A 14090-nucleotide genomic window follows, 5' to 3' on the forward strand; every position below is an offset into this window, starting at 1 on the left:
CATGGACTGCTAGGAGAACAAACAGGTTTGTCCTGGAGAGGGTGAAGCAAGAATGTTCCCTGGAGTCAAGGATTCTGAAGCTTCATCTGACATACTTTGAGCATGTTGCAAGGAGGGACTGGTCCTTGGAGAGGGACATCATGTTTGGGTCACTATGAGTCGCAAATGATTCAATGGCACATAACAACAACAACAACAATGTTAATGAGGTTGTATTAATATAGGGTGCTCTTTCTCCGTATGATATTTTCAGAGTTCCTTGTTGTAATAGAGAGACTAAAAAAATTGGCCAGTGTGAAAAGAACAGTAAGGGATTGAGGAAGTGAAACTGGGGCAAAGATTTCCCCTTAGTGCAAATAGAGCCTTCCTCTAGAGCCAGCATTCTGGATTTGGACTTTGAGCCTCCCAAACTTTGAGAATATAAATATCTGTTTGTTAAAGTTGCCTGTTTGTGGTATTTCTGTTATTCTGGACTAAGAAAGTTAAGATACCTCCTGGATTCACTTTATCAGTAAGTAGCATTAATTCAAGATAGAAACCTAGTAGTAACCCTTCAGATCTTTCTTACATTTTGTATGCATTCCAAGTCCTGTTCATTTTACCTCCTAAATGTATTTTTTAAAATTTCTAGACTTAAGGACACTACCCTCACCCTAAACCCAGTCACTGTACTCTTTCATGTAGATTGCTACCACAGTCTTCGAGCTGAGCTTTCTCTAGCCACTGTTACTCCCCTCATTTTTTTCACAACTATTCAGTGACTTGTACAGCTGCCAATTTTGTCACAGCACCTTTGTGGCTTTCTGTTGCTCTTAAGATAAAGCTCAGATTTCTTATCAAATCTTATAAATCTTTCAGTGTTTCAACTTTTGCCTACATTTTCACACAAAATTTCCTGTCCATGGAATACTCTTTCCTATTCACTTCCTTTAATATTAAAACAAAAAACTATCCCATTCACAGCAACTTTCCCTTGGGTTTCCAAGGCTGTAAGTCTTAACAGGAGTGAATTGCCCACCTTTCTGCCATAGAGTGGTTGGTAGATTTAAACAGCCAGTCTTCTGGTTAACAGCACAACGCATCATGCAGCAGTGAATGTGGCAGTGTCATCCTCTTCATGTACTTACTCTTCATTTACTTAGGGTTTCCATTTCTCAATTGTGGCCCTGATTCTACAGCTGATGTGATACTGACAATAAAAACTGTTGGTGGTCGGATAAATAACAATTTCAAGGAAGAAGGTGTGAAGCAAAGAAAAAACATAAATCATAAAAATAAATTGACTTGGCAAGCTCTGGTGGCCTAGTGGCAAGAAGCTGCACTGCAATCCCAAGAGGTGAGCAGTTCGAATCCACCAGATGCTCTGCTGGAGAAGGAGGAACAATTTTCTCCTGTACCAGTCAGATTCGATTTGACAGTACACACACAAAAAAATAAAATAATAAATTGACTTCTGGGAACACTGCGTTTCTAGCTGAAGAACAGTGTAAGAACAGGAGAGATAAAGGTAGAAACGCAAATTAGGGCATAAGCATAGAGAGCCACACTGAGGCAGTCAGACTTAATTTAGTGGGAATAGCACCTCATTAGGGAGCTCTAGTAGATTAGTGGTAAGGAGTTGTGCTGCCAGCTCAAAGGTACAATGGTTCAAACCACCAAACACTATGTAGGAGAAAGATGAGCAGTCTCCTTCTATGCAATTTACAGCCTCTGAAAACCTTACTGGAGGGTCACCTGCATAGCAGTTCTGACTTCAAGGCACTTAACAACAGTGCATCTTTGAAAGCTTTTGAGCAAGGACGTAATAGGGTTAGGTCAATATTTAGAATATAACATTTAAAGAAAATTAGCAATATAGTAGGGAGCTTTGGTGGCCTAGTGGTAAGAAGCTTCACTGCCATCTCAAAGGCATGGGGTTTGAATCCCTCAGCTGCTCCTCAGGAGAGGTTGGACAATCTCCTCCCATGTGATTTACTGCCTCTGAAAACTGCTGGAGATTCAGCTATGAGTTGGTTCTGACTCGACAACAAAACAACAACAACAGCAATGTAATGGGTGCTGTAACCTGCTGGATCATATGTGTTAAGTAGTGTGAAATGAACAAGTAACTGAACCCTCCCAATTCAGGTGTAGAACTGAATCTCATGTAAGCCAAACTTTGACAGAGGGACATAAGAAGAAAGAAAGATTGATTAAAACAAGACACGAATTTGTACCCTTATATATGACAATACCTAAAGAGTGTTGACTAATGATTTATTGTCACTTGGAGACAGGGTTCTAAAAATTTGGCACAGGGCTCTGACTGTAAGAGAAACAGAGAGTCAGAAACAAGAGATTCAGTTTTCCACCACCAAAATTTCCCGAGTGCCTGTCACAATACCGGTTCTAGGGATTCCAACATGAGCAAGTAGATAGGAGACATGTGTACCAACTACTGTAGTACATTAAGAGGTTTTGTAGAGATGAGTGCAGATATGAGAACTAGTTTGACTGTAAATTTATAAAGTTTTATCATCCTGTTTGCAACTCTGCCTGTGCTTAAGGGTACAGACTTCTGGAAGTTTCTTTCTCTCATTACTGTTGAGTCAGAACTGACTCCTACCGTCCTTTGGGTTTCCAGAACCGTGGATTGCAACAGGAGATGGCTCATCTTTCTTCAGTGGGGCTCTGGTGGATTGTACCCCTTGAGAGGCCTTTGGGTTTAGAGTGCAACTGCCTATGGACTACACCAGAAGTATTAGATCCATTTGGAAGCTATAGTTTTAAAGTGAACTTTGAAAACAGGATTTATTTTTTGTGTTCTAAGAAAGCCTTTTTTGTTTTTTAAAACAATGTGTATATGTTTGGTAAGTTATCTGATCTCTTGATTACTGCTTTGATGGGCATTGATTGTGGAGGCAAGTAAAATAAAATCCTTGACAACTTAAAAAAAATAATGTGTATATGTTTGAACTGTAATGTAATATGTTTGAACTCTGTAAAAAAAAAGACATTTCAAATTCCTAGAAAAAAAATACTTACATGTATCACCTTTCAGGGTTTTTATCCCCCCTAAGGTGGTATTTTTGAACTTAGAAAAGAGTATAGCTGATACCTAAGCGAACATAAAGCCCACATTAAATATTGTTTTTATCTAGGACTATGCAGTTGACAAAACTCTTATTAAAGGAAAATACTCACCAGTATTTGAATTTGGGCACCAACTGACCATCCTGCTACCTTGTAGGACATGAACTCGAGGGACTCACATTTCCCATTCTTCACAGGTGCCCCTGACCCCACAGCTGGAGCCAGCATTGATGATGAGAACTGTTGGCATTTGGATGAAGAACAAGTGAAAGAACAAGTGAAGCTCTTTCTCTCCCAGGGTGGCTACTATGGCTCTGGAAAGCAACTCAACTCAATGTTTGCCAAGGTAAGATTTGAAGAGATTTAAAAACAAAACCCCAAAAACACCACAGCACTTTCTTACATAAACTAGACTTCATTCGATGTAACTAACTTCTGACTTGATGAACTGTAACCAGTTCTTCTGACCTAGCTGTTCTCTGTGCTTGAAACCTAGTGGCAGAACTAATTAGAGCTGACCTGAGCAAATGGCATGCAGGAACCTACTACACCCTCATGTTCTGTTCTGTTCTCTATGTGAGTTAGCATGGCTTTTCAGGCAAGTGGGGATGGTTAGTAAGGAAGCTACCTTCTCTTTGCTTTGACCTTAAATACTAGATGAGGTCTTAAAGGCTACAGTTCTCAGTGGTGTCCTTGAAGAAACTAAATATTTCAGAGCTGGATGCTCTCATAGCAGGCGTTTTCTTCTTTTTTTCTTCCTTTGTTTTTTATTTCTTATTTTTTTTTGCATGCAAAATTTATATACATTGTGTTTTTCTTCTATGTACATTGTGTTTCACACTATCTTTCATATACATTGTGTTTTATAAAATTAATTACAGTTGATCTATGCCTATAATACCCTTGTCTTTTCAAGTCCCCATTGTATCTTAAAATTTAGCAAAATACTATATAGCATGAGGCAGTATAGAGAACATTGTTGTTGTTGTTGTTGTGTGCCATCAAGTAGAGTGCAACGCATAGTGACCCTATAAAAAGCAGATCTAAACCTCATACTGTCCTGTACCATCTTCACATTTCCTGACACACTAGAGACCATTGCAGCAGTTATCATGTCAATACACCTGGTTTAGGGTCTTCCTCTCCCTTGCCAACCCTCCACCGTGCCAAGCATCATTTCCCTTTCTAAGGAGTAGCCTCTTCTAGCAACATGCCTGAAGTATGTGAGGCAAAGCCTCATCATCCAGATTTTCAACATTCAAGCTATGTACATTCAATGTTCCAAATATTAAATTATTTTTGCCATTGTTTTTCTTCATTTCAACTGACTTCCAGTATGGCCTCTACCACTACACTACTATAACTATCCATGTTCCTCTAGTGTTCATAGGATTTTCAAAGGACTGTTATTTTAAAAGTGCATGGCCAGTTCTGCTTCCTAGTCTGTTTTAATCTAGGAGTTCAACTAAAACCTGTCCACCATGGGTAACCCTGATGGCATTTGACACACAGTGACACAGCTTTCAATATCACAGCAAAGTTATCTCAAGACAGCAAATTGACAGACAAGTGCTGTGCCAATTAGAACAATGTTCTCCCCCAAAACAACAAACTTCCAATTTTGTTTGTAATTCTAATGGCAAATCAGTCTTCACAAAAACTACCAAAGAGTTTACACCTGATTGTTAAAGAAATTAAAACAAAACAACTTACCTTCTAGTATCCTGCTGCTTCAGAAAGGAGCTCCAAACAAGAGACTTTCAGGTAGGACCCAACAGACTTTTGATCAGAGAGCATTTATGCTGTGTGAATTAACTCCGTCTCATAAGGAGAATGAGACTATTATTGTGAAAAATAGAAGAATAACTAGTAAGATGCATATAAAATGGAGAAAGGGTGGAAAGTGGGGGTAAAGGAAATCACTGGGGAGAGTGAAGAAGAGCAGGATTTTCCTTGATGTGTGCAGAAAGCAAGAAGCCTTCTTTCTGGTCTTTGGGATATTTTATGCTCAGATATTTAATTTTCTCTTGTCTCTGAAGTTCTTCCTTTCCGTATACTTTTTTAAATTGATGTGTAGTCACCCACTCTATGCCCCACCTTATGTGGCAGGTTCGAGAGATGCTGCGGATGAGAGATTCCAATGGAGCCAGAATGTTGACACTTATAACTGAGCAGTTCATGGCTGACCCACGTCTCACACTCTGGAGGCAGCAAGGAACAAGCATGACAGACAAATGTAGGCAACTCTGGGATGAGCTCGGTAAGACCCCTAGCTATGTCCTTCCAACTTGTCCTCTGACACAGGATTAATAGACATCCATAAATGAGTAACTAACATAAAGCTGGTTCTTATGAGGCAAAAACTAAAAATGTCCTGAGTGTCCACTTTTTAAAACTACTGTACCACTCTATTATCTTTAATAACAACTACTCCTCCCCTCATTCAGCACTCTCTCTCTGGGTTCATTAATTCATTGTCACATCTCTTAAAACTCACAAACTGTACACTCAAGTGTTTTATTAGGGAAGTAGTGGTGTTCTTAGGTGCCATCGAGTTGGGTATGATTCATAGCCACCCTATAAATAACAGATCTGCACCTTGTCCTAGTCTATGCCACCCATGCCATCTCTGATACATTGGAGCCATTGCTGCCATCACTATGTCAATCCATCTTGTTAATGGTCTTTCTTTTCCTGACCCTCCACACTTCTAAGAAACTCAGGTTATAGTGTTTAATGAAGACAGCATCCTCTCACCCTCCTTTGCTGTACCCTGCCCAGGGCCTTCTAGAGCAAATGTTACAACTCTTTGGTCCACATATCTGCCTGCCCCATGGCAGTCAGCACCTACTGTTCTTGTTCCTTCCAGCTTGCACTGTAGTTCTAGCTACTGCTGTGGTGTTGTCTCAAGCTGCCTTCTATGTTAGAGATCCTCTCTCTTCCCCAAGTCTCCCTTTAAGCCTAGCAGAATAACAAAACTGACAAGTTCTCTAGTTAGGGTTCTGTTCACTTTATCTACATAATTCCACCCCTACAAGAATTCCACACACCTTCTTCACATTAGCAACAAACTGTCTAATCCCCTTGATGAGATGAAAACACCTTATTTACATAATCCCAGGCAGTCATTATGGGAAGTCAGAAAGACATGCTTAGAAAGAGAAGGACCTTAGTAATTCATTTGCTGCACTGCATCTTGCTCTTAGTTATCCTTAGTTAAGTCTCACTACACTGACTTAGAAAGGCCAGTCAGAATAGCTCTGAACTAATTTATACTGGCTCCTCAAATTACAGCATACTTTACTATTGAAAGCTTTCTGTTTCTGATATTACCACTTAGAAACCTTTGCTGAGAGAAGACATCTTCCCTTGATTTTGTTGCATGACACTAGTCTAACTCTCCAAATACTTCTGAGCCCCACTTTTCTCACTTTCTCTGGATCTGTTCTCTATCACTTCTCGCCAGATCTCTTAGACATAGAGCACTTTCTAAGATAGGAGTTGTTGTGTGTTTTGGTTTGGTTTTTTAATAACTCCAGAGCTTACCTTAGTGGTGACAACCTTAATATCTCAATTTCAAACTTTTTCCACTGATCAGACCTCCATTTCTGTATTGTTGTTGTTGTTGTTATGTGCCATCGAGTCGTTTCCGACTCATAGCGACCCTATGCACAACAGCTCTAAACCCTGCTCTATCCTGCGCCAACCGCACCGCCTCTGACACACCCATCCCGATTAGCCCAGTCACCGAATCAATCCATCTCATAGAGGGTCTTCCACTCCTGCGCTGTCCCTCCACCCTCCCAAGCATGATGTCCCTCTCCAAGGACCCGTCCCTCCTGGCAACATGTCCAAAGTATGTCAGACGAAGCCCCAGAATCCTTGCCTCCAAGGAGCAGCTTGGTTTAATCCTCTCCAAGATGGATCTGTTTGTTTTCTTGGCAGTCCAGGGTACATTCAGTACCCTTCTCCAGCACCACAGCTCAAAAGCATCCACTCTCCTTCTGTCCTCCCTAGTCATTGTCCAGCTCTCTGATGCATAACAAGCGATTGCAAATACCATGACCTGTATCAGGCGCACCTTAGTCTCCAGAGAGACACTGTTGCTCCTGAGTACGTTTGAGAGGTCCCTAACGGCAGACCTTTCCCATCGCGATATGCTTTTTGATTTCCTGACTGCTGGTACCAAGAGTGTTAACTGTGGAGCCGAGCAAAGTGAAGCTGTGAACACTCTCAATCTCTTAGCAGCTGCCTATTGGACATTTCCATTTAAATATCCCCTAGTTACCTCAAGTTTGAGAAATCTGGAAATGAACTCAGACTTACCCCTTCAGAAAAGGTTCTCTGCCTTTTGGTGGCCTTGGTAACAGCATTCCTTAACCTACCACACTTTCTGTTTGGACTCATTTTTGTATTTCTGTTCTTTGCATCCAGTCACCAAGTTAATTTAGTTTATCGACCTTCAAAATGCAGTTTAGTATCTATTCTCACATTTTACTCCTTCTCACTCCTGGTCTGGATGACGGCATTGGCACTTAAATATAGGAAGTATGGTCTCCTCAATGGCCTCTCTATTCTAGAGAAGTCCTCAGAGAAGTTCTTCTTAATCCTTTTTCTGAATCGGTCCCCTGCTCCAAGGTCATCTGACAATGCTATTATTCAACTCCTTTTCAAAATTGTTTATATCCTGAACTCACTGTGGCCTCATTTTGGGGGTTATACTGAAGAAGTTGTAATACAACAGCCTCCTACATACTTCTGCCAATCCAGGAAGCAACAATGAACTTTTTTAATATCAAGAACTTCATTATATGTGGCTGCTAGTGTATTACTACCCTTGTGAAATAGAAACTCATGAAAATTCAGAGAGATAGATATTAACAAATGTAAAAATCTGTGTATTATGGCACATATGTTGTAGGGATAAGCTTTTGTACTGGCTTCATATTTAGCTCTCCTTTGAATAAAAGTGGTTTAGGAAACCTTTGAAAGGTTCATTCCACTACAAAAATGAACAGACTTTCTGGAGTCTAAAGGGATTTGTACTTGAAGATACTCCAGTCAGCAGGGAGTCATGTTGAGCGTTCTGCAGATGGAATCATTTCAAATATGCAGCCTCCTGGGAAACCTTCACATGGTGAGTCCAGCTTCAAGCAGCCACTGCTGAACCACTTTCTTCATAGCAGTGACACTCTCCCTTCTGGATCGGTCCCTGTGCAGGTGGGTCAGCTGGTGAGTGGCCAGTCCAGACAGCAGGGCCGACAATGAATTTCAGTTAGATGGATTATCCTCTTCTGGATCTTAGGCAACTCCTTATACCTTGTACTCTTTTTGCTTTCTTATTTATGTAAAATAGCACAAGATAAGCCTATTGTTTGATATTTTATTGAGTTCTTTTTGGTTGAGCCCTGAAGTATATGTTTTACAGGTTTAGGAATGAAAGCTTTGGAGAAAAGGATTAGTGATTTGGGGGCTAGCCTTGGTTACTCTGGGGCTGATAAACCTGGGTTTTTCACTTGTATACAGAGGCTTTTTTACATCATCTGTGACACTTAATAGCTTCTGCAGTTCCTATTAATAATGAATAGCCACATTATTGAGTGTTATGTATCAACTTCTGTATTAAAGATTATAGTCACATTGTTGCATTTAATTCTGTAATAACCCTGTGAGGTAACTGTGTCAGTTGCAAAGAAATAAACAGCTTATACATTCCTATAAGGAAGAAGGTAAAGAATTCCAGGAAACTATCACTGCAGTGATACAAGCATGTCTTCTGAAGGAATGTTACACTATTAGTCTGCAGTGACTGCAGTTGTGTCTAGGATTACAGGATTACATGACACAAGACATGGAAACTTGGGTACAGAGAAACTGTTTATAGGCTTGCCTTTAAAGGGATAGGATGTTAACACCCTTGTCTTTTTAAATGATAAACCTCAGTTCATTAAATTCTTCTGTGTCAGCCAATTCCTTCTGGCACAGTGACTCTGTGTACTCCTTCCATCTTCTTTTAATGCTTCTTGGATCATTGAACATTCTGCCCAAAACCTCCTTAAGTATTGCTACTAGTGACTTGAATTTGTTTTTCAATTCCGTCAGCTTAAGAAATGCTGAGCAAGTTCGGCCCTTTTGATTTTCTGACTCTAGCTCTTTGCACATTTCATTATAATACATTGCTTTGTCTTCCCGAGCTGCCCTTTGGAATTTTCTCTTCAACTCTTTAATTTCTTGATTTCTTCCTTTAGCTTTGGCTTCTTGGTGCTCTAATACAATATTCAGAGTCTCATCTGACATCCATCTTGGTCTTTTCTTCCTCTTCTGCCTTTGTAATGATCTTTTTCATTCTTCATGGGCAATATTCTTGATATCCCCCCACAGTTCTTTGGTCTTCATTCATTGGTGTTCAAGGTTTCAAAGATGTTCCCGAGATGGTTTTAAAATTTGTGTGGAATAGACTTACAGTAAAATTTTGGTGAAGAAGGAGGAAGTTCAAGCTGCTCTGAAAGAATTGGCAAAAAAATAAGGTTCCAGGAGTTGACATCATACCAGTTAACATATTTCAACAAACAGACACTGCCCTGGATGTGCTCACCAAGTTGTGCCGAGAAATCTAGAGGACAACGACCTGGTCAACTGACTGGAAGAGATAGTATTTGTTCCCATTCCAAAGAAGGGTGACCTGACAGAGGGCAGAAATTATCAAACAATATCATTACTATCACATGCAAGCAAGATTCTGCTGAAAATGATAAAAAAATGACTGGAGCAACACGTCAGCAGAGAACTGCCAGATGTACAGGCTGGGTTTAGAAGAGGCCGTGATACTAGGGAACTTTTAGCTAATGTTAAATGGATCTTTGCAGAAAGCAGAGAGTACCAGAGGAATGTCTCTGTTTCATTGACTATGCAGAGACTTTTGACTGTGTGCTTCACAACAACCTGTGGCTGACTCTGAGAAGAATGGGAATCCCAAAACATTTAATTGTGCCTATGCAAAACCTATACTTGAACCAAGAGGCAGTCATCAGAACAGACCAAGGAGACACTGCATGGTTCAAAATCAGGAAGGGTGTCCACCAGGGAGGTATTCTGTCTCCATACCTTTTCCATCTGTATGCAGAACAGATCATCTGCGAGGCTAGGCTATATTAGGTGGAATGTGGCATCAGGATTGGAGGAAGATTCATCAACAACCCACATTATACAGATTACACAACCCTGCTTGCTGAAACTGAGGAGGACCTGAAGCGCTTGCTGCAGATGATCAAGGACTACAGCCTTCATTATGATTGAAGCTCAACATCAGGAAAACAAAGATTCTCACCACTGGGCCAATTGGCAACATCAGTATGGATGGTAAAGAGATTGAGATTGTTAACAGTTTTAGTTTGCTTGGCTCCACAGCCAACACTCTTGGTACCAGCAGCCAGGAGATCAAGAGACAAATTGCATTGGGAAATAAACCTGTCAGGGACATCTCCAGAGTACTGAAAAGCAGTGACATGAGGCAGGAGACTAAGGTGCAACTGATCCAGGCCATAGTCTTCACAATTGCGTGCTATGCATCAGAGAGCTAGACAATGACTAGGGATGATAGAAAGATAATTAATGCCTTTGAGCTGTGGTGTGGAGAAGAGTGTTGAATATATATCATGGACTGCTAGGAGAATAAACAGGTTCGTCCTGGAGATGGTGAAACCAGGCTACTCTTTGGAGGCAAGTATTCTTCCCCCACCCCCCCAGTCATTGAGATGTTTTTATTGAAAAGCCTATGTTCCAGGTAACATGGTAACATGTGGCCCATATAGAACTTCTTCTACACAGAGATAAGTTACATCATAGACCTCAATGGGGTAGACATTCTCAATGATGGTAGAAAGAATCCAAATGAGAAAACACCAAGGCATTAAAGAGATGATATGAGCCAAATCTGAGGAACTCAAAGGATTATGGAACAAGGAACACTGGTCCAGTCTGGTTCTCTTCATTATGGATTTCTCTTGAGTGGCTTCCTCCTCTGAAGACAGACTCTTCTTTTCTGCAATTAATATTTTCACTCCCACCATCCACTGACTGCCCTCAGTCATATGGCCGACCATGAGTAAGCGGTGGTTATCATCTCCTGCATCCCACTGGAGGCTGGAAAGCTTGTGCACCAGCAGAGCCATCCTCTTCTTCACTGATATGTACAGCTTCCCTGCAGCCCATTGTTCCTGCAGCAGTGCCAGGCAACGGCTGATGTCATCACATACCTGCTTCCTCATGTGGCCACAAAAGTTGTCTGTTCCCTATCCCAAAGTTCCCAAGACATCCTCCAGCAAAGGCTCAGTCTCCGGGTCTTGGAAATTTGCAGGATCCATACTGGAGACAAGGCAAGTCTCTACAAGTAGGGGTCCAGGAGCCTTATTTGAAGGAGGTAGAGGTCCCATTGGGGGAGGTGCCAGAATGGTCTCTGAGGCAGAGGCTCAGGGGGATCCATCCTGGGCAGCAGCAACCATCTTGGTGAGCAGTGTATGCTTGGACCCACCAACCTGGGTCTGCATCCTATAAGAGAACTGCGGCAGATCGTTCCAGCCGCGCTCCTTGTTGCCTGGTTTCACGTACAGCTCTGCACTCTCCACTTATGGATGGCCAGGTGGAGGCAAGGATTCTGAAGCTTCATCTGATATACTTTGGGCATATTACAAGGAGGGACCAGTCCTGAGAGAGGGACATCATGTTTGGGAGGGTGGAAGGACAGCACAAGAGAGGAAGACCCTTGATGAGATGGATCAATTCGGTGATTGGGACTATGGGAGTAGGTGTGTCAGAGACAGTGAGGTTGGCGTAGGATAGAGTAGGGTTTAGGGTTCTTGTACATAGGGTCACTGTCAGTCACAGGCGACATAACAACAACAATAACAACAAACCTAAGTTCAGAAAAGTTAAATATTTTGTTCAAGGTCATACATTAGTAATTAGTGGCTTTCCAGTCTGCCTGACTTCAAATCAAACATCCCTCTATAACATCTCCCTCAATTTTAATATAATTATTTACTTACTTTTTCTATGTATGTTTCTTAAAACTTTAAAATTAATCTTCTTCAGTGAATAAAGCTTTCCCTCGAGGCCTCAGTCTCTTAGAATAATTTCTGTCCCATTCACCGGATTGTGCTATTGTCTGGGACTTGGCCTTTGGAACAAATACAGGTGAAAGAAGTAAGATAATTCTTATTGTTGTTGTTGTTATGTGGTGTCTAATTGCTTCGGCTCATAGTGACCCTATGTACAACAGCTCTGAAGCCTGCCCTGTCCTGAGCCAGTCTCATTGACTCTGCTACCCTACCCCATTGCCCTTGTCACTGTATTAATCCATCTCGTCCCGGATCTTCCTCTCCTTCCCTGTCTCTCTATCCTTCCAAGCATAATGTCTTTCTCCAAGGACTGGTCTCTCTTGGCCTTGTGCCAAAACTCTGTGAGATGGAGCTTCAAAATCCTAGCCTCCAAAGAGAGACTTGGTTTCACCCTCTCCAAGACAGACCTATTTGTTTTCTTGACAGCCTTGGTATGTTCAAGATTCGTCTCCAGCACCAAATTTGAAGGCATCGACTCTTCTTCTGTCACTCTTGGTCATTGTCCAGCTCTCTGATACATAGCAAGTAATTGCAAAGATAATAGCCTAGATCAAGTGCATCTTAGTCTCTAGACTGACACCATTGCTTTTCAGTACTGAGAAGTCCATGACAACAGATTTTCCCAGTGCAATTCATCTTTTGATTTCCTGACTGCCGGTTGCTAAGATTGTTGATTGTGGAGCCAAGTAAGCTGTAATTGTTAACAACCTCAGTCTCTTCTTCATCCTTCATGGTGCTACCTGTTGGCCCAGTGGTGAGAATCTTTGTCTTCTTGATGTTAAGCTTCAACCCATACTGAAGACTACAGTCCCTGACCTTCTGCTGCAGGCATTTCAAGTCTCTTCAGCTTCAGCAAGCAAGGTTGTGTCATCCGCATAACATAGGCTGTCCATGAGTCTTCCTCTAATCCTGATGCCACATTTCTCTCATACAGCCTCTTGTCATAGAATTAAGTTCATTATGAAAATACCTCAATTTTGACATTGTTATGTCTAAGAAATAGGAGCCTTAAGAAACCCTTGGCATTCTACTAAGAGCGCTAAAGATGTCAAATATCAGTGTGCTTGTGAATCACTTGGAGCAGTTCTTGAAACAGATCTCTGGACCCAAGAGTGTCCAAATTAGTACACTAATTAAAGTAGTACACTAATTTGAAGTAAGGCCTGAGGATTTTAGTTTCTAACAGATTCACATGTGATGCTGATGCTGCTAATCCAAAGGCTACACTTTGAGAACTGGTGCATTCAGGTAAGCCTTATTTGGTCAGACAGTAAAACCCAACACTTTCATGCTTCCTCTAATTACTCCAGTGTTCCTTACTGATCACAGGGCCTGCTTACCTCAGGAGGGCTTGCATTAAGGAACTTGGAGGAGTGGGATTATTTTCCATTCCTGAAGCAAACAGAAGAAATCAGACATGAAGTTCCTCATCTCTACATCTGTAAATCTACTTATCTTTCCCTGTAGATACCCATATGCTTTGCTTTCTTTTTATTACAATTTACAAACTGTCCCTGCTCCAGTTTCTCAGCAAAATCCATGCAGGCAACAAAGCAATTGGATAACATATATAAAATCATAAAAGAAATATCTGGGTGAAAAAAAAGACAGGATAATGATGGGCAAGGTCCAATGGTGATTAATTTTATAAAACATTATGCATGAGAATGATTGTATGACACAGAGTGTAAATGAAGAACAGTGTGAAACACAATGTATATGAACTTTGTAAGCAAACCAATTAAAAAGAAATATTAAAGGGAATTCTTCTAAGAACCATCAACAACTTAAAACAACAAGAAATTATCATATTTCATAACATTGTTAAGAAACTGATCCAGACACAGAAATACAAAAAGTACAATAAACATGTGAGACTAAAATTAGAGAACTAGAATCATC

The 14090-nt window shown here is 41.0% G+C and overlaps 1 protein-coding gene and 1 pseudogene across 1 annotated transcript in view; one reads left to right on the forward strand and one right to left on the reverse strand.

The window, feature by feature from the left end:
- Positions 1-14090, forward strand: part of LOC102844716 (zinc finger SWIM domain-containing protein 5-like) — a 294761-nt gene that overhangs the window by 183659 nt on the left and 97012 nt on the right. Inside the window, exons 3-4 of the mRNA XM_006898995.1 lie at positions 3270-3418; positions 5182-5332. Coding sequence (XP_006899057.1) covers positions 3270-3418; positions 5182-5332 — 300 coding nt within the window. The remainder of the gene's footprint in view (positions 1-3269; positions 3419-5181; positions 5333-14090) is intronic.
- LOC102856819 overlaps positions 11023-14090 on the reverse strand; it is a 25573-nt pseudogene continuing 22505 nt past the window's right edge.

This window comes from Elephantulus edwardii, unplaced genomic scaffold, assembly GCF_000299155.1.
Source record: "Elephantulus edwardii isolate Elephantulus edwardi_28Jun2011 unplaced genomic scaffold, EleEdw1.0 scaffold00243, whole genome shotgun sequence".
NCBI classification, from domain to species: domain Eukaryota; kingdom Metazoa; phylum Chordata; class Mammalia; order Macroscelidea; family Macroscelididae; genus Elephantulus; species Elephantulus edwardii.